General features: G+C 37.6%; 1 protein-coding gene across 1 annotated transcript; it reads right to left on the bottom strand.

Annotated features, from left to right (window-relative positions):
* Positions 1 to 1,247: 1,247 nt before the first annotated feature.
* On the bottom strand, positions 1,248 to 25,776 carry LOC100751913 (alcohol sulfotransferase A). The gene is given in 6 exon segments (XM_027434005.1): positions 1,248 to 1,360; positions 7,452 to 7,629; positions 10,104 to 10,198; positions 22,223 to 22,349; positions 23,974 to 24,182; positions 25,644 to 25,776. Coding segments are annotated over 6 exon segments (855 nt in total).
* Between the last annotated feature and the right edge of the window lie 344 nt (positions 25,777 to 26,120).

Genomic DNA, 26,120 nt, shown 5'->3' with positions numbered 1-26,120 from the left:
ACAAGGAGTGTGGTCTGGAAGTTTCAAGGGCACAAGCAAGGAAAATATTTTCCAACAAGCTCCTTAACATTACCTTCTTTCTCTTATTTATTTCTGTCCCATCAGTTTTGTAATCACATAGACATTGTAAACTGCTCCAAACTGACAACAGACAACCCTAGATATGTGAAAACCAATGTAAAGTAGGTGCTGCCAATGGAATTTCTAATTGGCCTAAGCCTTGTTTTTAAGCAGAATTTTCAGATTGCTGCAAAGTTCCCTGCACTTTGTTGGCACCAGGTGGTCAAACAAAAACTGGGAAGCCTGTACTCCTTTCCTTTCTCCTAACCCTTGACCTGCACTCCAAACTTCCCAGGTCCTGATAATATCCTAACTTCAGTTATGAAGGAGTTACAGAAAGATTGCCTTGACATTTTCATCAACAAAAGGCTGGAAAGCCAGGCCCAAAGGAAACTCAGGGAAAATGGCTAAATGTGGGGCTTATTACAATACCCAAATGCATGCTGTTCTCCAAGATCCATGGAAAAATACCTGTTACTGATTCTAAACAGGAATCCATATGCTGGTTAATTTTATCTCTTCTCTCCCAGCCTCTACCCTAAACTTCCACACATCACAGGGTTCCCTTCCCCAGTTTCTGGTTCCTATAACACCCTGCCAGTTTGACCATGCACCCTTTGTTTCTCTTTGTCTTCTTGAAGACTCTCTCTATATATCTCTATTTCTCGCTCAGTTCTTTCTTTGCTTGTCCTCCTCTTTTTCTCCCCACCTCACGGCCTACTACTTCTGAGGACCATGTTCAGTCTAATACTTTCTTTCCCTGCTCGGGACTCTTAAAGATTCTACTGGCCGCATTCTCCATCATATCAACCAGAAAAACCTCCTGCTTAACCATAAAAAGATATTACACTTTTCTCCTTTCTGAAAATCCAGATTGACCATGTACCCTTTGGTTCTCTTGGTCTTCTTGTAGACGCTCTCTCTCAATCTGTCTCTCTCTGTCTCTGTCTCTGTCTCTGTCTCTGTCTCTGTCTGTCTCTCTCTCTCTCTCTCTCACACACACACACACACACTCACTAGTGCTACCATTACTCAAATACTACTACCATTATTGCTAATGCTACTACAAATATTAAAAAAACACCCACAAAATTCAGTAAATGATTTATTCTATGACCACATGCAGTCATTCACATCTACAAGTACATAAAAGCAAACCGGAATGTCTATATAGAAATCGTAAGAAGTTATTCCCACGGAAAGATTCCTGGAGGAAATCCAGCCATTTTTTCCTGGAATACTTTATTGAAGGCTTCAGATTCAGCTACTGTAAAGTGATTCTTCCAGTCTCCTGTTATGCCTGAAAAAATGTGAAGCAGACAGATGGGTTAATGATGATCTTTTTTGTTTGTTTGTTTTTCCAGACAGGGTTTCTCAGTGTAGCTTTGGAGCCTATCCAGGCTGGCCTTGAACTCACAGAGATCCGCCTGCCTCTGCCTCCCGAGTGTTTGGATTAAAGGCGTGCATCACCAACGCCCGGCCAAAGATTTATTTATTATGTGTACAGTGTTCATCCTGCATGTATGCCTGCAGGCCAGAAGAGGGCATCAGATCTCATTACAGATGATTGTGAGCCACCATGTGGTTGCTGGGAATTGAACTCAGGACCTTTGGAAGTGCAGGCAGTGCTCTTAACTGTTGAGCCATCTCTCTAGCCTTTTTAAATGATGATCTTAACACTGATCTCAGTCCTTCCGTCACATGTCCTTAGCATCTGCTTAACAAGTACCACACAGTTAATAGTGGAACTGCGAGGGACTTCCTGGAGAAAATATCTTATGCAAATAGACTCATATGCCTGTGAGGAAATAATGTCTTACCTTCTTCTATCTTAAGATATCAGTTATGCCATTAACAGCATCAAAACTGGCTCTACATTTTCATGTGTCCAGACGATTTCTGCATCTGCTTACACCTGCTTCTATCACACTATCCAACCAACAGATTTTCTTATATTAATTATCCAAGCAGTTTTCAATTGTTCTTTTTACATTTTAGTGTTTCCTCACAAAAGTTCTGCAAAGCATGCAAGAAACTTTTAAAACATCCTTTATCATTAATTTTAATTATGTGTGCATAGGTGCTCATGAATACAGTTGCCTCTGATGGTTTTAGGTGTCAGAGGCCCTGAAGCTGGAAGTACACACTGCTGTGAGCTATATGCAAATCATCTGATCCTTCCATCAGATTCAGGAGAATCAGGTACTGCCAGCTAAGAACATCGAAAGATATCTGTTCCAGTCAATATGTGTTATGTGATGCATGAAGATACACATGTGTTTTTACCGTGTATTCTAGTGTGTCTTTAGTTTTGACTAGAGAGATGTCAAATTTTCTAACTACTCACTTTGCATTGTGTGTTACTTCACCCTAGAAATCCAGTGTTATCTAAATGGTGACTTCTTGCACTTTTCTTCCCTTACTAATGACACTGTGATTCCTTCTTCCTATCTTCCTGACATCTAGAACTCTGAAGCCCCCATCCCTGTTTATTTTATGTCATAGGTGTGAAAATTTTACACACTTCCATTTTGTATAAAAGCCTGAAATATGTATCTAAAACGTTTGAAAAGTGAACTGTTTCACCAAAGGCTTCACTATCAAATCACAACAGAAATATAGAACATACTCAACATGGAATTGTTGAAAGCATGCATGAAAAATTCACACCCAATAACACCACCAAAAATAAATAGAAAACAAGCAAGAATGAACAATCGATGGTCATTAATATCCCTCAATATTAATGGCCTTAACACACCTATAAAAAGACACAGGCTAACAGAATAGGAAGCCTGAATCCATCCTTTTGCTGCATATAAGACACATACCTCAACATCAAAGCCATCAGAGTTAAGGGTTGGGAAAACATTTTCCAATCAAATAGACCCAAGAAACAAGTGGGGGTAGCAATCCTAATATCTGACAAGTAAGATTTTAAACTAGAATCAAAAGATATGAAAGAGGTCATTTCATATTCATCAGAGGATAAATCCAACAAGATCTATGACCCAAATACAAAGGCATCCACATTAGGGAAAATAAATATTACTAAAATTCAAGTCACACAGAAAACTTACACACTTATAGTGGGAGACTACAACACCCCCACTCCACTAGACTAAACCACCAAAGAGAAATTTAACAAAGAAACAAAGGAACTAATAGAAATTATGACCCAATTGGGTTTAAGAGACATCTATAGAACATTCCATCCAAACACAAAATAATATACCTTCTTCTCAGCATGACATGGAACCTTCTCTAAAATCAACCACATGCTCAGCAATTAAGCAATCCTCAACAGGTACAAAAAACTCGAATAAGTCCCTGTATCTTATTGGACCACCATGGTAAAATTAGAATTCAGCAACACCACAAATTGCAGAAAAAGCCTACAATCTCATGTAAATTGAACAATGCGCAACTGTGTCACTCCTGGGTAAAGGAAAAATAAAGAATGCAATCCATGACTTCCTAGAATTCAATGAAAATGAAGGCCCAACATATCCAACCTATTTGGACACACTGAAAGCAGTGCTAAGAGGAAAGTTCATAGCACTAAATGCCCACATGAAGAAACTAGAGAAAAGTCACACTAGAGAATTAACAGAACACCGGAAAACTCTAGAACAAAAAGAAGCAAACTCATCCAGGAAGAGTAGAAGCCAGGAAATAGTCAAATTGAGAGAATGAAATCAGTAAAGGAAACACCAGTGTGAACAAGTTAAGTTCAATATAAACAAAGAAAACAATACAAAGAATCAATGAATCAAAGAGTTGGGTCTTTGAAAAACTCAGCAAAATAGACAAACCTTTTTCCAATCTAAGCAAAAGGAAGAGAGAGACAGAGAGAGAGAGAGAGAGAGAGAGAGAGAGAGAGAGAGAGAGAGAGAGTATGCAAATTAACAAAAGCAGAAATCAAAGGGGGACATTACAAGAGACAGAGGGTAAATACAGAGAATCACCAGGTCATACTTTGAAAACCCGTACTCTACAAAATTGGAAAATTTAAAGGAGCTGGACAATTTTCTCGATAGATATCATTTACCAAAATTAAATCAAGAATAAATAAGGAATTTAAATTGAAATATAACCACTAATGAAATAGACATAGCCATTAAAATTTTCGCAGCAATAAAACCCCAGGGCCAGATGGATTCAGTGTAGAATTCTACCAGAAATTCATAGAAGAGCTAATACAAATTCTCCTCAAATTGTTCCACACAATAGAAACAGCAGGATCATTAACAAATACATTTTATGAGGCACATATTCAATATGGAATTTTTGAAAGCATTCATTATTGAGTGAAGAATGTATTGACCTTTTTCCTACTTTGCTGATGAGGAAAATTAGTCCTTGAGATGTTATCTGAAATGATAGTGATGCATATATATTTGAAGCCAAAAGGACTGACAATAAAAATCATGCTTTTCCTTATCACAGTACATTTCTTTTGTATCATGTAAGTGAATTTCAAATCCTCTTTGCTACTATAAAATAAAATATAGTATTCATAATTAAATGGTAATTATTGATATATCATATTAAAATAAAATACCATTAATTGATATGACTCTAAGATTGTCATCTGGTAATATGTGTAACTATAATATACATTAGTATTCTCATCTCCATTATTATCTTCATTATTAGAATAAATTTTGAAATTGTTTCTCACAGCCTGCCTAGCTCCTGATGAGACAGTCTAGGAGCCAAGCCACCCGAATCTCAGCAAATTTAATATGGCTCCCCACTGGAATAAATCAATATATATGAGAGAAACATTTCTTTACAGGTACACATGAAGTTCTAAGTCCAACTATGTCAAAATCCTCTGCAGCATACGAGCTTGTATTTTCTTCATTCCTTCTGTATAAAAGCTCCTAAAATTCTGGTGTGTAAGGGGACAGGATAACCACAACTCATGGTGTCTTAACTTTTGTTAGGAAGTTACTTCCTCACAGTTCTGGAAGTTTAGTTGCTAAAATTTTGGTGCCCCTAACTTCTCTGGCTTTCATTCCACCTAGGTCTAGTTCCCTCTATGTCTCAGATTAATGGCTTAAACATTCTGTCTAGGAAACACCAGTGTGAACAAGTTAAGTTCAATATATTTGAAATTTGTCAGAAGACATTTCCCATCACGTGTCTTGATTGTGACAATGTCATCATAAAAGCTTTGTCAACTAAACAGTGGCTGAATTGGGATGACAATCTCTCTCATCTGCATTTTCTGCAGTATCTCAATATGTTATCACAATGACCAAATTGTTTTTGAAAAATTATTGCTTCCAGCTTAAAACCATTTTAATCCTAACTAGCCAGATGACACAGTCTCCCAGATAAAAAGTATCCCTTCAGAGGCAAGACAAGGCATTTTTCTTGATCCTCGAATAGAGAAACTAAAGCACAATGAAAATGGAGTTAGAGAATGCCTCCCAGCTAAGTTCAGAATAACATATAACATAGCTTTTCATGCATTATGATTTAGGGAATTAGATATGTAATGGTAATAAATCAATTAAACTTTGATCTTATCATACCTTGAAGACTTATATGAAGGAACCAATTATATGTAGGATTTGAAAAGACCAAAAATATCCTCAAGCATTTTATTTTTCAAAAGTGTTTCATATCCATGCCAGCATCTTCTATCCTAAAGTCATGAATCAAGGAGATGTGGGGATTTAAGTTGGCCTCTGTTTTCAGTGACCTTGTTTCCAGTGAGACTCATAGCTTATGAGTTTTAGTACAATGAAAATAATCTTCTAAAATATAAGTTACATTAAAATGCAAAAGAAAGTCTCATATAACCACTATGATAATTCAATTCTATTTGACTTATGGAGTCTCAACAACCTTTTTGACAGAACTAATATATATATATATATATATATATATATATATGAAAAAAAATATATGTATATATATATTTTCTCCTGGCATATATGATATATAAAAAATACTGTGTTTTTCAAAGAGGTTGAACTAAAATCCCATTATGGTCTTGTCTTGGAAGAATCTAGCTGGAAAAAACATGAGTGGTTGTCCTCATAGACTTGTGTCCTAAATTCTATTGCATCTGTTTCTCTATGTCTCTGATAAATCTTTTGCTTGTTACTTTCCATAGAATTTCCTATTAAACAAGTCACTTCATTCCTTTTGGCATTTCATTACAGCCTTTTATGAGTAAACACTTTTTTATTTCTGTAAATTTCTGATTCATTACAGGATATCCAATAATTGGCAACTACTTTTCATTGTGGGTCCTGAAGATCTAGTGGAGATAACTCTGTCTCTACAGAGTCTGGAACACAGAAGGTTATCTGTCAACAGCAGTGGATTCTTCCAGAGGCCTTAGTCCTTAGTGTATAGATGATCGTATTCTTGAGGCGACGTATATGTATGCTCAAATCTGACTCCAAACTTCCTCTTATGATGACATCAGACATATTCTTTTGAAAGTAACCTGTTGACAACTTTAAATTACTTATTTCAATTTATGCTCTTCATGTCTTTAAATCCTAAGACCTGATCTTCACACTCTATGGTGGAGGAAGAGTGAGTGTTAAGCCTGGAACATGTAAATTATTGGCAGAAGAAAAGTAAACCCATAGCTCTCCGCATCCTGTCTTTATGGCCAACTTCTTTACTCATCCAAACATACATGACATCTGACTCATTTCTTCTTCAATCCTGAGCCCTATGCCAACACCTATTCACTAATTAAGTGTAGGTGAGACTCCTGGTGTGATTCTTTCTAGCGAAATACTTCCTCAATATTACAGCTATGAAATCACAACCACAATCTGTTCCCAGAATAGAGAGGGAGCACAGACTTAGATAAGATGGATATTCCCATCCCCGGAGAGACAATTCAGAAAAATGGTACTGAGCCTGAAGCAATTCAAATTTAGGTTGGCAAATAGCATCAGATTCTAACACTGGTGAAAATTTTTATTATACTTTATTGTGTGGGTCAACAATCTTTGACATGTTCATCATCTTTTCCAGGTGTTAATGGAAGTGTTTTCTGTGGTTATCATCCCAAATATATATTGGTCCCATGCATTAAATATTCTCTATACAGTTGAGGTCTGAGATACAGGGATCCTTATAAAGCCTCACTGCAATATGTCTACCCTTTTGTTTACCATTAAAAGTATTGGACATGACCCTAAACATTCCTTAAGTTCTCTCCCAGAACAAATCATTTTTCACAGTTCTTGAAGCCCACATCATCACCATTTCCCCTATAAGGTCTTTGAGAAACTATGATTTGAGGTGCAATGAATTATGAAACATTCCCAACTCTTTCTTGGACTCTCCTTGGAACAAGAACACCACCAAATGTTCTGACATATTTTGAAGCCAGAATAATTCTTTACCTTTTCTCATGAAGTCAAAACCTTCAGTAATCAAATCTTTTGGCATGAGACTAAAATTGGACATTTTATTTTCTTTCATGGCTTGGAAGGAACTGTACTTGAGGACCATATCCAGCTCTTGTGGCTCTAATTTCTTTCCTAGGAAGTCACAAATTTTTTCTATTGCTCTCCTTGTGTCCTAAATAAAGAAGAAACAAAAATGGGGACAAGAAAAGAAATATCTGAGAGAACAAATGTGGAGATGGGGACTTTTGATGGATGATGAGAAAAGGGACATGAAGAAAGAAATGGCACCATGAAACATGAAAGCATAGGTAAAGCTGTGCAGGGAAGCAGGTAGGGTAAATGGAGATCTTCACTTCTCAATTTGCTCATCCAAATCCAGACTTCTAGTTTCATCTATGGTTCTGAATAGAATATCTGCTACAGAGTACCTCATCCAAATTCCTCTAAAAGTCTCGCATATATCTTAACCTCCAAAGTTTCTTTTCCCTTAAAACTGAATTCCACATATACACTGCCTAAGAACTCACAGGAAGACAGTACACACAGTGAGATGCTTTTGAACAATCAGTCCCAAAAGGTGTGTCTCCAACAAATCCCTCCCATTAGAGCACACAGAACTATTTAGACAAAAAAGAAAAAGTTTAAGGGTGAGATAGTAGGAAGGACAACAAAGAAACAAGGTCCTCCACATCTCCATGAGGAAAGCTTGTATGAACCCATAGTCTGGTGCAGTATGCATAGTGCCACACCAGCCTGTATGGCTTCTCTGCCTATAAATTAAGGCTTCCAGCTTAGTGTTTTATGGGCTTCTTAAATGTGTGAACATGTGGTTGTCTACTTGTACCTTTTCTTGTGCTGTTATATTGCTGTTGGTTTGTCTTGTCCAACTTTGAAGTGATACTATTGTTTCATCATATTTTACCTTATTTTGTTATAATTTTTAAAATGAATGAATGAAAATATAGCCACTAGGGTAAAGGTTAACAAGTGAACTGTCATTTATACCTGGTAGGAGAGGAAAATATCAGTTTTCTCCAATGGAGTAACCCTGGATATATTAACAATTCCAGGGCAGTCTTCATTGTCAGGGTCAGTTGACCAACATATAACAGACTCCACAGTTTTGTGTGCATGTGTTCTTTTATTTGGTTACAGTTCAGTGTCTTAACTTTTTCTGTTTCAGGGTTTTATTATTTTGGGCAGGAATGCTTTACTGTTTTTTCTGTTTTATTTGAGAAAGAATTTAAGGTTGTGTGGGTAAGCAGGGTGTTAACATGTGACAGGAAATACAGGAGGGAAATAATATGAGCACAATAAGTTTAAATTGAAATATGTTTTAACAATAAAAATATTATAAGAAAAAATAAAAGCCAAACCAAAGAGGGCACAATTATCAGTAACCTTCATCATCACCTGAGTCTACTTCTATAAGGGAAACAAAACCTGTAAGACTGTATCTTATCCTCCTTTACTAAATTTTTGAACAGTTTTAAAGATGAGCTAGTATTTTCTCTGACAGATTTGCACTTAGTGCATCTTTTCTTTCACAGTTAAAAGTAAAATTGATACCTTTATCTGTGATATATAATGATGGTTGCCTTACCCCAAAACTTCCAAACTACTTAAACTTTTGAGCTGCTGATCAGATAAGAATAATTTGGATCTTATATATTTGGTGTTATTACATTTCCATCATTAGATGAAGAATTTTTAACTAAATGAAAATAAAATGTACTTATAAACTATTATTCTTATGGTCTTTTGAAATTATGTCTCTTATATCCAAGGTTGATCTCAAGTTCACCATACAACTAAGTACAACCTAGAACTCCCGAATCAGTATCTATCTCCCAGTGCGAGGTTTACTGTCATATAGCTCCCTGCAAAGATATATACTTTTTAAATTTTTAAAGTAAGAGACACTTGAGTCTCTCACATAGTATTTAACCATATTTCTAACCTTCTGTGTGGCATTTCAATTAAATGAAACTTTCCATGATCAGATAAATGTATAGCCTATCAGTCTATTTAGACATATGCACTTATATAATATTGAAACATACTTTATATTCTTTATGTAATTTTGAAATGTCCAGGGTATTCTAGCCCACCTCACAGAACCTCTGTAATGAACAGCACAGGACACCATCCACCCTGATTGGACACACCCTGTCACACCTGGTCTCACTCATTATGGCTCATGTGACTCCAGCACTTGTACTCTCCCAGGATTCAGAGATGGATTTCATCCCTTTGTACTTCTTCTTGTGATCAAAGATGATGGCATATATTTGGGAACAAGTGTGGAATTACCCTGATTGACCCATTTCTCACTCACCACTTGGTTAACAGATATATGGAAGTGTTGCCTAAAGAGAGTTTAAAAATCTGTTGTGCAAGTGTGAGCTATTCCACCCTAACTCAGTGTTGAGTAGGGTATAGAAGATGAGGGTGATAGACAAGTGGGCTGGATAGGAAATGCCAGATGCAGGTCAAAAAAGGACATCGGGCATAATGTCACTTTTACAAACTCCTCCTGAGCCTACCTCTGACAAAGTATGTGGAATGGGGGTATGGACGAATGTGGGGTCCTGCATAGGGTGAGTTGGTGCGAAGCTATGAGGTTGTTATAAGAATGACAGTTACCTTTTTCATGTCTTCATAGCTCAGCAGAAGGAAATTTTCACTTCCTCTCATGGACAGCCAGCCACGAGTGTGCTCAAACCATGATCCAAATGGCACTGTGTGATGGGAGAAAAAGTGTTGATTATAAACAATGAAAGTAAGATCTGGCTGATAGTCATCACTTTTCTGCATATGTCACATAGTTTTACAATGAAAACTCAAACCAGTATTTAGAGTATTCAGTGTGACATTTGCAGATGGCCACATTTCTGTATCATCAGGTAGCAATAAAATCCAGAAGAATGGGTTCCGCCTAGCTGATCCATAACAAGGTGAGTGACCCTCTGTCTTACCCAAATCACATCCAAAACCCCATTCACCCCGATCTCTCTGGTCCTGTACCTGTTTGGGGTAGACACACATAGGCAGGGAGGAGTTCCCTGAATCTGGAAACACCCCACTCTTCCATCTTGTTCCGCTGACCTGACCCATCTAGAGGCATGACTCCTTCAGAGTGAGGAGACTACCAGGAGAGGTGAGACTATCCAGAGTTGCTGACATTGAATCCCTGGCCCGCACACACCACTGGGTCACAAGAGGAGATAGAAAGACCCCACCTGCACTCACTGGAAGAAGATATGGGAAGAAGACAGAATAAGATTTCACTCAACAACAGAAAGACCAATATGACATCACCAGAATCTAGGGACTCCACACCAGCAAGACCTGAAAAGCCCAACACAGAGCATGAAGAAGAGATGGACCTCAAAAATTATCTCAGCAAGATGATAAAGACCTTTAAAGAGGAAACAAGAAAATCCCTTAAAGAAATAGAAGAAAAAGCAAGCAAAAAATTACACGAAATGGAGGAAAAGACAAACCAAAAAATTCAAGAAAGAAACAAATCTCTTAAAGAATCTAAAGAAACCCAAGAAAAATCAACCAAACAAGTGAAGGAAGCTCTTGAAACAGTTCAAAGTATGAAAGCTGAAATAGACACAATAAAGAAAACACAGAATGAGGCGATGATGGAAATGGAAAGGCTGGATAAAGGATCATGAACTAAAGATGTGAGTATAACCAATAGAATTCAAGAGATGGAAGAGAGAATCTCAGTTATTGAAGACTGGCTAGAGGATATACATTCATCAACCAAAGAAAACCTCAAATCCAATAAATCCCTAACACAAAATATCCAGGAAATATGGGACACCGTGAAAAGACCAAACCTAAGAATAATAGGTATGTAAGAAGGTGACAGAAACACTGCTCAAGGGTACAGAAAACATATTCAACAAAATCATAGAAGAAAACTTCCCCAACCTGCAGAAGGATATGCCTATGAAAGTACAAGAAGCTTACAGAACACCAAACAGACTGGACCACAAAAAAGTCCCCTGACACATAATAATCAAAACACCAAATCTATAGAATAAAGAGAAAATATTAAGAGAAGCAAAGGAAAAAGGCCAAGTAACATATAAAGGCAAACCAATCAGAATCACACCCGACTTCTCAATGGAAACTGAAAGCCAGAAGGTCTTGGATAGATACCCTACAAGCACTAAGGGAGCATGGATGTCAACCCAGACTACTGTACCCAGCAAAACTTTCAATCACTATAGATGGAGAAAACAAGATATTCCATGACAAAAAGAGATGCTAAATCTATACCATGGAAGAAAGAAAGCATCTTCAACAAATGGTGCTGGCACAACTGGATTCGGACAAGCAGAAGACTGCAGATAGATCCATACCTGTCACCATGCACAAAACTTAAGTGCAAATGGATCAAAGATCTCACCATAAATCCAGCCACACTGAATCTTCTAGAAAAGAAAGTGGGAATTACCCTTGAACAAATTGGCAAAGGAGACTGCCTCCTGAACATTATGTCAGTAGCATAGACATTGCGGTTTGCAATTAATAAATGGGACCTCCTGAAACTGAGAAGCTTCTGCAAGGCAAAGGACACAGTCAGTAAGAAAAAATGACTGCCCACAGAATGGGGAGAGATCTTCACTGACCCCACTTCTGGCAGAGGGCTGATTTCCAAAATACATAATGAGCTCAAGAAGCTAGCCACCAAAACACCAAACAATGAAATTAAAAAGTGGGGTGCAGAACTAAATAGAGAATTCTCAACAGAGGAATCTGAAATGGCTGAAAGACTCTTAAGAAAGTGCTCAAAATCTTTGGCCATCAGAGAAATGCAACTCAAAACAACTCTGAGATACCATCTTACTCCTGTCAGAATGGCTAAATCAAAAATACCAATGGCAATCTATGCTGAGAGGATGTGGAGAAAAAGGAACACTCCTCCATTGCTGGTGGGAGTGCGAATTGTAAGACCACTCTGGAAATCAGTATGGCAGTTGCTTGGAAAAATGGGAATCAGTCTACCTCAAGATCCAGCCATTCCTTTCTTGGGTATATACCCAAATAGTGCATGTTCATACAACAAGGACATATGTTCAACCATGTTCATAGCAGCATTGTTTGTAACAGCCAAAACCTGGAAACAACCTAGATGCCCTCAACTGAAGAATGGAAAGAGAAAATGTGGTACATTTATACAATGGAGTACTACTCAGCAGAAAAAAAGCAATGGAATCTTGAAATTCACAGACAAATGGATGGAACTGGAAGAAACCATCCTGAGTGAGGTAACCCAGTCACAAAAAGACAAACATGGTAAGTACTCACTCATATATGAATTTTAGACATAGAGCAAAGGATTACCAGCCTACAATCCTCTTCACCAAAGAAACTGGGAAACATGAAGGACTCTAAGGGATAAATGGACCCCAGGAATGGGAAGGGGCATGAACTCCTGAACTAATTGGGAGCATGAGGGTAGGGGAGAGGGAGCTGACCCAATAAGAGCAGGAGAAGAGGAGTACAGGAGAGGAAATGGAGGAGCATAAATATTGAGTCAGGGGAAGAATAGAGGAGAGAGAGCAGGATGAGAGATACCATATCAGAGGGAGCCACTATAGGTCCGAGAAGAGATCTGGAACTAGGGAGATCTCCAGAGACCTACAAGGATGACACAATCTGACAATCCAGGCAATGGTGGAGAGGATAACCTAAAAGCCCTTCCCTTAAAATGAGATTGATGACTACTCTTTATACCATCCTACAGCCCTTATCCAGTGGCTGAAGGAAGCAGAGACAGACATCCACAGATATACACTGAGCTGAAATATGGAATTTAGTTGAAGAAAGGAAGGAATGAAGATCGAGGGGGGTCTGTACCAGGTTGGAGAAACCCACAGAAACAGTTGGCCTGAACAAGGGAGAGCACATCGATCCCAGATGCTGTCTGTGAGACCAATACAAAACTGATTCAGACCCCTGCGGCCTCTGCACTCCAGGGAGCCTCGGGTGGTGGATCAGTATTTTTCTATGGTGCAAGAAGGGACTTTGAGAGCCCATCCCACGTGAAGGGATACACTCTGGCCCTGGACACATGGGGAAGGGCCCAGGACCAGCACAGGAAGATTTGGTGGACTTTACAGAGCCCATGTTGAGGGCCCTACCCTGCCTGGGGAGTGGAGGGTGGATTGTGTGGGGGGTAGGTCTGGGGTGGGGGAAGAGGGATGAGGGTGAGGGGAGGGAGAGGGAGAAGGGACTTACATGTGAAACAAGCTTGTTCCCTAACATGAACTAATAAAAAAATAAAAAAGTAATTATCTCTGGTTCAACAAGGAAAAAAATTCAGAAGAATGGACCACCAGGAAGAAGCAAAGATTAAGGAAAAACTAATATATGAAAAAGCAAGATACGGTTTTGTCTTGCCTGTGATACAGCTGGAGCTGAAGAAGATAGAAAATAAGAAAAAGGAAATAACACAGAGTTCTTGCTCTAGAAGAGACATATAGACTATGGTTTAAGTTAATGATTGTGAAAATAATTGTGACCCAGAAGCTATGTTAGCTAAGAGTTTTAAATATGAATGTTGAGAATTGTGATCATGGCTTTCAGTGTGTGTCATAGCCAAAATTAAACTATACATAAACCTTAAGTTTAGGTTAAGATGTTATTGTTAATAGCTTTGAGTTGAAGAACCTGGAGAAATATCCCAAAGCTTAGAAAGTCACATAATTGTGTGAGGGAGTCATTGATATGAAGGAACAATAGCCAAGGAAATAGCCGAGTTATTATAACTTGTTGTGCCTTTCTTGTTAGGATGGGTTGATGTTCAAATATGTTGATTAATTCCTGGTACATATTTCTGTCATCAGATTCCTGATATAAAATTTTGCCAATGAACAGGGTGTGTGGGTATGCATCATGAGGAATTACAATATAGATAATTGAATATATTTGTAAACTTAAATATATATATTTAACATATACATAAACATATACATATATATATATATATATATATATATATATATATATTTAAATTTGGATTCGTGGTTCTTTCAATTTTCCTTCAAAGATTATCTTTTGATATAAGAGGTAAAGTTATTTGTACTTTCTTTGTAACTACAAAATTCAGCCTGCTAGTAAGAGAACTGGCTGTAAAACACTTTGTTTGCAATATAATCTATTAATCTATGATAAGTTGTTTAGACATTGTCACATCTGGATTCTTGGGATAATTTGTTTCTTATTTATAATAGGATATTTATTCATATAAGGGAAATGGGAAGCATGTGCCTTATACATATTTATTATATTATAACCACTCCCTTGAAAAATATAATTATACCACATTATAATTTTTTGTTGCCAGAAAGATTTTGATGGGGTATATAAGATATAAAAGATAAAGAACAGAGAGAGAAGATGATATGAAGACACTAAATGTGTGTATAAGTTTATTTCCATTTATTACTGTCCAAGAGAGTTAACTTGAGCCCATCTCACTGACTCTAGAGAACAAAGTTTTACTCACAGAGAAAGAAAATTCAAGTTGAGTGACAATTTCAAAGACTCAGTGGTTTCCCCCCATCACTGAGATGCTGAATGACTGTTCTCGTGGCAGTGACATTTCACACACACATACACACACACACACACACACACACACACACACACACACACACACACAGTTGCTGAGTTTATAAAACAAGTTCAATAGAAAACCCTTCTCCGTATAGCCTTACCTCTGATGCCATGAGAAGACATCTTCCTAGCAGGTTGCAGTGACAGGGCAGCAGTTGTTGAATAGTGGCCAAAACAGTAAAGATAGCCAGAAGGGTGTGGCAATGGGCATGTTTGAACTTTTTATTACAATCCTGTCTGGAGAATTATCTTAACACTTTCCTCTCCCACAGGTATTCAGATGTTAGGTTGCACTCCTTCTCAAATAGTGACTTCTGAAGATCCAAGGCTCCAAATCACAGAAAACAGGAGACTTTGCAGACATAGCCTTTCACATTCACCCCAGAGCTTTATTTATATTCCTAGTGCTACTGTGAGATGATTTTAACTGTTACAGTATCTTCCCTGTTCCTGGACTTGTGTTTTCTCTATCTGTCCCAGCCTCCATTGAACACTTGCTTTGTTTCCTGGTGTATGAAAAACCAGCTGAATTAAGTGAGGAGAGAAGATGAGATATGAGCCATGGAGACAGCAGTAGGATACATGATTCAAGGAATCTAAGATTTGATTGAAATCTGGGGTACATATTTACAGAGAGGAAGAGAATTGATCAGAGCATGGCAAAATTAAGTCACTTAAAATTTTCAATGCTTGGCTCAGGTGGTGGCTCAGTGGAAAGCATTTGCCTTGCATGTGTAATGACCTGAGTTTGAATACTCAGGAATCATTAAAAGATGGTAACTCAGCCTCTTTCTGTTTCCCTTCTGTTTCTTATACGATATTGGATGTGGAGACAGGAGAATACACAGGAGCTATGAACCTGCTGATCTGGATCACATAAGGATGAAGAAGAAGGAAGACACTGTCACAAAAGGTAGAAATTAAGGCTCAACACCTGATATTATTGTCCATGTTAGTCAGAAGAACACCTATGTTCACACATTGTTTGTTGTAATTTAAAATGCATCTCAAGAGAGAATGATAACATGCAACACAGCAAATTCAGAAGGTTTTATTTAATTGGGGGAAAGATGATGGGAAAACATGGAAGGTAGTGGGGAGACCAGCCTCTGGGGACAGGAGCAACAAAAGAGAAATGAGAGTCAGAGACGGGGAGAGACAGAGAGACAGACAGCAAAGTAGAGAGAGCAGGGAACAGTCAAACAGAGAGAATGACAAAGAGAGAAAGATAAAAGGTGGGTAGGTCCACTTTAAAGGGAAACATATTGAATGTATACAGGTGGTGTTTTAGTGGCTGCAGCAGAGGAGGTATCCTGCTAGAAACCCAAGGTCAGGTCAGTACAGATGACTGAACACTGTCAATGTCACTGGGTGTGATTTAAGATTTCAAAAAACTGGCTTCTGATTCTTGAAATTTGCTTCCTATTTGAGAAAAGAGGTGTAAGATCTTAAGTGCTTTGCCCCTGCTATACCTGCCCATCTGGTGCTATGCTTCCTGTCAGAGTGATGATGGACTCTTATCTATCTAAAACAATATGTCCCAAACGAACAATTCCTTCAATAAGTTGCCTTATTAGTGGTGTTTTATCACAGCAATAGAAAAGAAACAAACACACCAGGATTCAAAGTTCTCTGTAATGAAAAGCTCAGCATACTGAAGACAGAAACTGATGCAGCATATGGAAAATGTCTCCTGCTCACAGACTAAAACAATTATTTTTGTGAAAATGGTCATCATACCAAAAGCAATGTTCAGATTCAACAGAATCCCAATCATGGTTTTAATGTCATTATCAATTTTTTTTAAAAATCTTAAAATGGATACAGAATGGTTGGATGTGCCTGCTGAGTGGAACATTAAGTAACTATCTCTAAGGCACAGGTGCCATTTCAGAAGATGGAATGGAAAGAAAATAAAGCCAGAAATAGCAAAAAAGAGATGAAGAATCCTGACTTGTGCACACAATAGGAGCAAGTGTAGCATAATCTCACAGTGACTGAGTCTGCATGCAATGGACCTGCAGAAGATTGGCCCAACAATAGTGCATGATGCCTTGGGTAGAACACTCATGGGAATCTACTACTCCCTACAAGTGCCAACTAGGTTTCAATGGGTAGCACAAAACCCACAATCCCACAGGTGTTCCTAATCTTCATCAATTAAATGGTCACAAATAAACATACATAAAATTTTAAAAGGAAATTGTAGAGAATGGGGTTAAAAAGATGAGTGGGTGATTAAAGTGGGGAAAGGGTTTCAATAATCGCAATATAATATACACAAGGTTTGAAATTTCCAAAGAACAAATTCAATAATAAATTCAAATGAAAGAACACCTCCCAGATAATCAAACCAATCTTTGAAAAAAAGCAGTACCCTATTTGAAGTTATAGTGCAGAGAAATAGTAATAAAAACCAGCACTGATACAAAAATATGTATATTCATGGAATTGAAAACCAAGACATAAGACATAAGTTCATATAACTGCAGGCACCTGAATTTTTACAAAATGCCAAAATTATACATTTGAAGTAAGAAAAGTTCTTAAATAAATGGGACAACTACATTTTATAGACTTAATTTACAACTTAATTCTTTATAACAGAGAGAGGGGAGAGAGATGGAGAAAAAGATAGAGGGAGAGAGAGAGAGAGAGAGAGAGAGAGAGAGAGAGAGAGAGAGGTACTGGCATTCACTCTAATCCCATATGCATGAATATTCTTAATAAAAGATCCAAATCCCTGAAAATAGTAGAGAAAAAAGTAGGAAGTCCATTTTGAAATGGAATCACAGCTAATGAGTTCTTTTGCTCATTTTTTAATTTTTTTATTTCATTTTACAATTAGTCTTCAGTTCTCCCTGTCACCCCTCCCAACCTTCACCTCCTCCTATCCCTCTTGCTTCCTTCCATCATCCCCTCTCCCCCATAGCCCAGCCCTAGTCCAGTCCTCCTCAAAGCTAAGGTTTCCAGAAGTCCTATATTATGAATTTGAAGGGAAGGAATTTAAGACTGAATGGAGTAATATGAAGCTGTGGTCAGATGATGAGAAATAAAATTATTAAAAACAATACTATATGAAAATGCCTATGGAAAGTCATTAGTTTGTAAGCTCATTAAAAATACTGAAAAATTTAAGTCATAGTACAGTACAGCTCCCAGAAATCATAGAATATTACATGAAAACTTCATTGCTAGTGCTGAAATACCTCCCTAGGAGTTGTTGCCTAGACATGGCCTGAGGATCCAATTGTCAGTGTTGTCACATACCCCACAAACTAGTTGTTGTGACCCTATTTCTAAGGACATCTTCATACAATTGTCACAGTATCTAATGGAACAAACTGAGAATGGGCTGAAATATTCCATTCTGCTGAGTAGCTCTCATAGTACCAGAAAGTGTTATGCAGTCTGATAATTAGAGATTGTCATCAACAATATTACTCAGCTGTGGCAACTCAGACCTATACTTTATAGAGCCTTACAAGACATGATAAACAGTGAAGTAATAGGAATTGCGGCATCAGGGTAACGAATCATTTTCTGATTTAGAAAAGTTCAAAGCTGATACAGTCAACATGGTCAAGTCCACATGATGGGGAAGGAATGGATGCTAGTGTTGAAAATATCATTGTTATTCTGCTAAATGAACTTGGTGTGAGCATCATATTTTCTTCTAAATACCTATTTTTTATCCTTATATATCACTAAAGTCTTCTTGGTCAAAGAAGATACTTCTTGAAGTGAGAAGAGGTAATTTCAGAATATCAAAACTGGCCAAAATGCTGAGAATAAATGCCTTTTCAGTGTTCATGAGACATCTAGAATTCCATATAGATTTAAAAGCACAGAGGGAAAAAGCAGAGAAATTATGTAATATCCTAAATATTGGGTAGAATGATGTGGAAGATTGTCTTCTAGACATTACATGGACATGGCACTCTTTAACTAATAGTACCTGTGCACAAGACCTACACAATAGTGTGTCCTAAAATACTCTATCAAATTGATAGGAGTCACCTACAAACAACCACACCTTTCCTGGGGCTTTATAAGCAGTTAACAGTAGTTAGGGTGCAGGGCTAATGAGATCCCTTCTTCCAGAGTTTATAAGTAGTTAGTGGTTGCTGCTGGAGGAAGAGATTTTTTTCAGTAGAATAGCTACTAATAAGGTACCCATGTTCCTGTAAATGACTCCTTCCCTGTCATCTAGTAAGCAATATCAATGGAACTCACTGGTTTGCAAACACACACATGAAGTAATGGGACATGGAAGAATAATGAAGAGCTAGTTAGGAAGAGGAAAAGGATCAGCAAGAATGGCAACAGGAAAAGAGAGGATAGTGGACCATTAATGTGATAAAATACCTGCACATATGTATAAATATGACAGAGTGAAACATTGTATTATATGTACTTATTATCTCTCAGTAAAAATAAACTAATTATGAAGTGAAAAGAATAACTTCCTATGAAAATATTTTTGACAATGAAGAAAATAATATTTACAATATTTGGAAAGATGCATCTTAGCAAAATTGTGGACAGTGAGGGTAATATATGGGTGAAAAAGAAGTGAAAAAAGAAGACCAAAAAAGTACACAAATAAGTAGTGTGTTAGATTGAAAATTACATTTGTTATTTTTTGTTGTTGAGATAAAACATCATGAGAAAAGGTAACATAAGTCATCGAGAGAGAGCTTAATTTTTTCTTCTTATTCTAGAGGATGAGAAGAAATAATGGGAAAGAGGGCAATGACAACAAGTGGTAGGCAGGGTTCCCCAGCAGGAATCTGAAAGTTCATCACTTTAACTACATGTAGGAAGCAGAGAAGAAACTGGAAATGACATAAGAATTTAACCTTTTGATGTGGATACAGGGGGACATTCGTCCACTAATGGTGGTACTGAAAACTTTTACAGCCACTTAGAAATCAACATGGTGTTTTCTCACAAAACTGAGTGTGGTGATATCTTACTTGTACAAATAAAGTCTGTCTGAAGGTTACAGAATGGATCCTGCTACTAGCTAACCATAGAGGTCTGGAGGTCTGTACATGTGAACAGGAAGTGAGCCAGCCAGAAGAAACAGGATATAAGCATTAGAAAAATAATTTGCCCTCTAATCTACTGAGATGCTAATGAGGCAAGTTGTGGTGGTGGCTTGCTCCTTGTCTCTAATCTCTCAGAATTTCCCTATATATATGACTTCTGTTTTTATTGCTTAGGCCAATTAAGAACTTCACTGACAACTGAGAACCAATCTACTGCAAAACCCAGGTATACAACTCTTGGGCATATACTCAAAGGATGTTCAATCTTTCCACAAGGACAATTGTTGGACTATGTTCATACCAGTGTTTTTCATAATATCTAGAATATGAAAACAACTTATGGGCCCCTCAACCAAAGAAATGATAAAGAAAAGGAGGTAATTTACACAATGGAGTATTACTCAAATGTTAAAAACAATGGCATCAGAAAAGTTTTAAGGAAAATGGGTGGAAATAGAAAAAAAAATATCCTGAATGAGGGTAACCCAGTTGCAGAAAGAAAAACATGATATGTACTCACTCATAAGTCTATACTGGATGTACAGTAATGTATAACTGTGCTATAATCCACATCCTCAGAGAGTTAGATAACAAGGATTATGCAAAGGAGGACGGGGATTCATGGTTATGTCCGGGAAAGGAACCTGGAGCAGATCTCATGGGCTTGATGGGTGATGGTGTAGATGGGGTCATAACAGTTTGGGGGTATGGATGGAGGGAGAGAGAAATGGATGAGATATCTTCATAGGGTGGCATTTTAGGGTCACATAGAAACTTGGTGGAAGGGAAACTCCCCTGAATGTACAAGCATGGTTCAAGCAAAGAATGTTACCAATGCTTGATAATTAGACTTAAATGGCCATATCTTGTAATCAGGTTGGAAATACCCACATTGTCATCAGTGAGCCTTCATCCAGGGACTTACAGAAAAAGAGACAGAGGCCCACAGCCAAGCACTGGGCCTAGATCAAGGACAGCTATTGAAGAGAGATACTAAAGATTGGATGATTCACATGGGTCAAGGTCATCTCATTAGAAACCACAGAAACAACTTACATGGGCTTGTATAAGTTCAAAGCCTCTGGAATGGCAGCTAACGAGCCTGCATAGAACTGACTTAGGGTCTCTGTATATGAGTGGCTATTGTGTATCTTGATATATTTCTGGGACTCCTGGTGGTGGAAACAGGCCTTGACTTTATTGCTTTGGTTGACTTTTGGGAACCTGTTACTCATAATAGGTTGCATTGACCAGCCTTAATAGAAGAAGAGAAGATTAGTCCTACCTAAACTTGCTATGCCATGCATTGTTGACACCAATGATAAGGCCTTTTTGAACCTTTTCGAACAGAAACAGATGAATAAATTTGAAGAGGGGTGCAGAAGGAGGTGGAAGGAAGGAAAAAGATGAGAGGAGGAGGGAAAACTGTGGTGAGGATATAGAATAAATGCATAAATTTAATTAAAATTTAAAATCCTTCCCTTTCCCACATTCAATGATAAACTTCTTCCTACAGGGTTGTGCCTCATACATCTTCTGAAACAGTCCCATCATGCATGAAGCAAGTGTTCAAAATCTAGTGATTATTCTGAGACTTTCTCATTTAATACCCACAAATGAGTACTGGGGAGACAATATGTCCTACTGTTGCCAGGATGCTGTGTCATTGGTTAAGATGTGGCTGAGCCCTGTTATGCAATGATGTGTGAGAGAAGGATGAATTCAGCATTACTTTCAAAATGGTGATGAGCCTTGGAGCTGCATACTGGTTGAACATAGAGAGACAACAGAGAACCAAGTTAAGTTCACAGAATACATTAACATCTAGGAATGTACCCAAGTTAGATAATATTCTTGATATTATGAGCTTGAACCCCAACATTCAGTTAACAGGACACGATAGTAGGTGATTGTAATCCAAAACTCAAGAGGGAGATTCAGAATAAGAAGAGCCTCCAGGTCATCCCTGACTATCTGGAGTGTTCAAGGCCAGTCCAAGCTATATCTCACCTTGTCTTAAAAATATACCTGAGACACCCCAACACCTATATTAAATAGGACACTCACCATGTCCTTTGAGGAACCATTCAAAATAAGTTCTCAGTGACTCTGCCTTCTTGACAAGTTTTGTCTTACACCAGAAAAAATAACCAGACACAAGAACATCTCAGGGATTTCTGATGACATATATCACCTTAAATGGAAAACATGTAAATAAAGTCAATGATGTCATTCCCCACATTTTAACTAGAACATGTTATATCAAATGTCAATCAAATTTCCATGAGGTTTCTCAAACTGTTATTTTTATTAGTACAAAATACATATAATAGTACAAAATATTTGTACTCAGAAAATTGTTATACAATTATATTTGGTTTAAAATGTGGGAGAAGAAAAAGATTAATATCACTATTACTGTATTAACAATTATAACAAAAATCCAAGATTGATTCTATACTTGTAAAGATCAATATCTTAACGAGTAAAAGACCATGAATACATGGTGAAAGAATACCTTGCTTACACAGGATGAACAATGTCCTAAATCTATCTGCAATATGACAAGCCAATTGGTTTCTGTAAGTGTAACTCTCAAAAAAGAACATTGCAGATCATAAAGCCAATGTATCATTGCCAAATAGTGAACAGCAAGATGTTCAGGCAATGAAGACATGGAGAGCCAGAGCGTTTAACCTCCCATTTGAAGAGCATAGCAATGGGCTATAAAATGTTAAATTCTAACCCATGGAAACGTACATACAAGTAACCTTGTACAGACTGAGTATGTTGTATTTAAATATTGAGAAATAGGAAGATACATGGACAGATAACAGCATTTAATAAAACGAGATCATATATTTGAAAGACACAAAGGAGAGGCATATGGGTAAGCTTGGCGGGAGGAAGGGGAAGGATAAATCATGTTTGTGATTATCATATCAAAAATTAAGTGAATTGAAAATAACTAATAATTTTAATAAAATAAGATCTGCCTTTTGTACCAATGCAATTTGTGACGTTATTCTAGAATTCATGTTCTTAGGCCTCAATCTTTGCCAAATGTTCTTTGCCAAATTCAGATAAGACAGAAATACAGGACACAACTCGATTGTGATATTTTCAACAGAGATAATTTCTCCAGGTTTACCTTTGTAGTTTAAGCATAAAATATTTTTAGGTTCTGTGGTGGAAGAATTTCCAAAGAAACTTCCTACTAACATTATGTTATGATATATCAGAACCTGGCTGTCTCTCATTCCTTCTGGGGAATCCTCTATTAGTGACATGGGTGATTCTTGTGGCAACAGTTCTCAATGGACAGCTAGACAAAACAGTTCAGAGTGAGTACAGATGAGCCTTGTCCTTTGAGCAATATCCATGACTAAGCAAGTGGCCCCTGCTCTGGATGGTTCCCCTATGAGCAAGGATGCCTTGGGTGATTCGACCAATAGGCACGGTGTTTATGTAAAACCAAAATTAGCTAACTGACTTTGATGATTGCAAAAGAGTAGTATTCACTGTACAGGAGAGTTTGAAATCTGTTTGATTTGTATATATAGTTCCCTGAATGCTCTTGTTGATACTTAACTTCATCTCATATACCAGGCCAGGATCACTGTGTGGCAGTTGACATCCTGGTACTCTGATGTATTTTGAAGAGGAGAAACATCAGTATTACCCAGTGCCTGAGAATCCCAGATTCCCTCCCACACCCTACAAAATCAGACTGCAGGTCAGGAAGAACTCCAGGTCCACTAGAGTAGAATAAGTTCAATGAGCATTTGGTCAAGATTTCTCAACCACTGGACACTCACCTTGGCCTTGGAACTGAAGAATGACTTGGGGAAAAGATGGAAAGGGAGGTGGGAGGCCATCAGATGTGGTCCTTTCTTATTTATTAAATTTTGCCTTCCTGATTCTGTTTCTATCCAGGGTGAGCGATCCCAGACAGACACAGATTGGACCCACTCTGGATTCCCCTTGGTCTGAATCAAGCAGACAATCTCAACCAGCCAGTGACTTCCTGAACAAAAAAGAAAAGTTGTGGTAACTCACTTCAACAGTACTTTTAAAAAGCCTCAAGGAAAATACATGCACATACAATTTATAGTGCAGCTGCTTTCACAGACACAAACACGTGTTCACAGTGTCCACATGGTATAAGTACAAATTATGTTCATCCTTTACATTCTCAATATTTTAATTGGAAATCTGAGACTCTATACTCAATAAACTCCACCTGCCTATTGGACACCCCTCCATCCTGCAGCAACACCTTTCTACATTCTGGTGCAGGGAATTTGACAGTCTCACATATTTCCAAGTAGTGCAGTCATGGCTTCTGTCCTTCAGACTGGCTCGTTTTATTAAATAAAATGCTGTTGAGATACTTCTGTGATGCACTGAAACTATAAGTATTGCTTCTATTTAAGTTAAATAAATCTTTTTTGAGTCTAGGTACCACACCATCTCGTATTTGTCTTTATAAGCTCATTTATCAAAGGGTATTTCTCTAGCTTCTTTCTCTGGGCTTACATCTGAATCTTTTTCATGCATTCCAACACCCTTGGCTTTTCCATGTTATTTAAATTTTGGTGACATCAATTTTGCGATATATTGTTTATAACTATGTAAAGCATGACTGGTGATGAGAAAATAAATCTGCCATACTTGTTAACCACAGATGTAAAAAGTTTTAATTCCAGGACCCATGAGCCAGAGGTAAATGGATCTCTGTGATCCCAAGACCACCCTGTGCCAGACTAGAGTGAAACAGCCTAAAAGAGTAACAGAGCCCACATGTTTAAACACAGCACTAGAGAGGTTTATATGTAAAAAGGAAAGGGTATTATGAGAGAATCAGTTTCCAGTCAAAGGGAAGACAGGATCTCATTTCAGCCTTCGTAGAGGTAAGTGCTGCTGGATAGTTGTTTTGCTTTTCTGGTCTTCAGCTTGGACCTCTGTCTCTGGGTTTTTATTATTCATGCTATACAACAACCTAATACTTATCTAATTTTCAGTGCTCCTCTCATCCTTCTAATACCTCTCCCCAAAACACCCATAATGCCTCTTTTTGGTTCCTTGTGTTTTGAGACTGTTTCCACTACCTGGACAAGGTTCCTGGTAGTTCTTCTGCCTGACAGTATCTTCTCCACATATTATTTCATCCACGCCATTTCTCTTGATGGTATTTCTTCTATTTATACTTATCATCCACTCTTACTTCCACACAGAGAAACAAAATGTCAGTTTGCCTTCGGATCCACTGTCATTGCTAATTTGCCTTAACTTATCCTTCACCAACAGAGACCTGTCTAGACATCTTAGTTTGAATAGTAGTGAACTCACAAACACCCTTCCATATTCACAAAGCATTTTAAACACCATAGATAGAAAGCACTTCATTTATCGTTCAAATGAATGAGGATCAAAGTCTTACCCTTTCTCATACAATGTAGGATCTCTTTTACTGATGGTTCTTTACCTGATTTGGGGTAAGCCAGTATGATTGTGTCTTCATCTCTGATCACAAACTTGTGTCGAATTTCTTCAAATGTTTCTTTTCGATTCACTATAGAAGGGAAAGGTATTCCTTCAAACCAAATGTAGTCTGACATGCCAAAGAGCTCTTTGTGGGTTTTCTTAGGATTCCAGCTATAGCTAACTGCTTAGCTTATCACAAGCCTTAAGGGATAAAATTTATAGTGCAGACAAAAGAAATCATTAACTGTCCATAGTTCACCATAAAACTAGCTATTGACAGGGAGAAATAGATTTTTGTAACAAACAGACAAAGGCTGGTATTAGGCAATTGTGAACTCATTCCAATATCATTCTACAGTATTTGCCAGCCTAAGTTCATGACCTCAAACTAGAAACTCAGTAACAATTACAAAGACATAGAAATGGGGCATAATTTTAAATGTTTTCTAATGTGATTTAGCTTTCAGAATGGCTTGAA

The sequence above is a fragment of the Cricetulus griseus genome, chromosome 9, assembly GCF_003668045.3.
Source record: "Cricetulus griseus strain 17A/GY chromosome 9, alternate assembly CriGri-PICRH-1.0, whole genome shotgun sequence".
Taxonomy (NCBI): domain Eukaryota; kingdom Metazoa; phylum Chordata; class Mammalia; order Rodentia; family Cricetidae; genus Cricetulus; species Cricetulus griseus.
The sequence above is the reverse complement of the archived record's forward strand: the minus strand, read 5'-3'. Positions and strand labels throughout refer to the sequence as shown.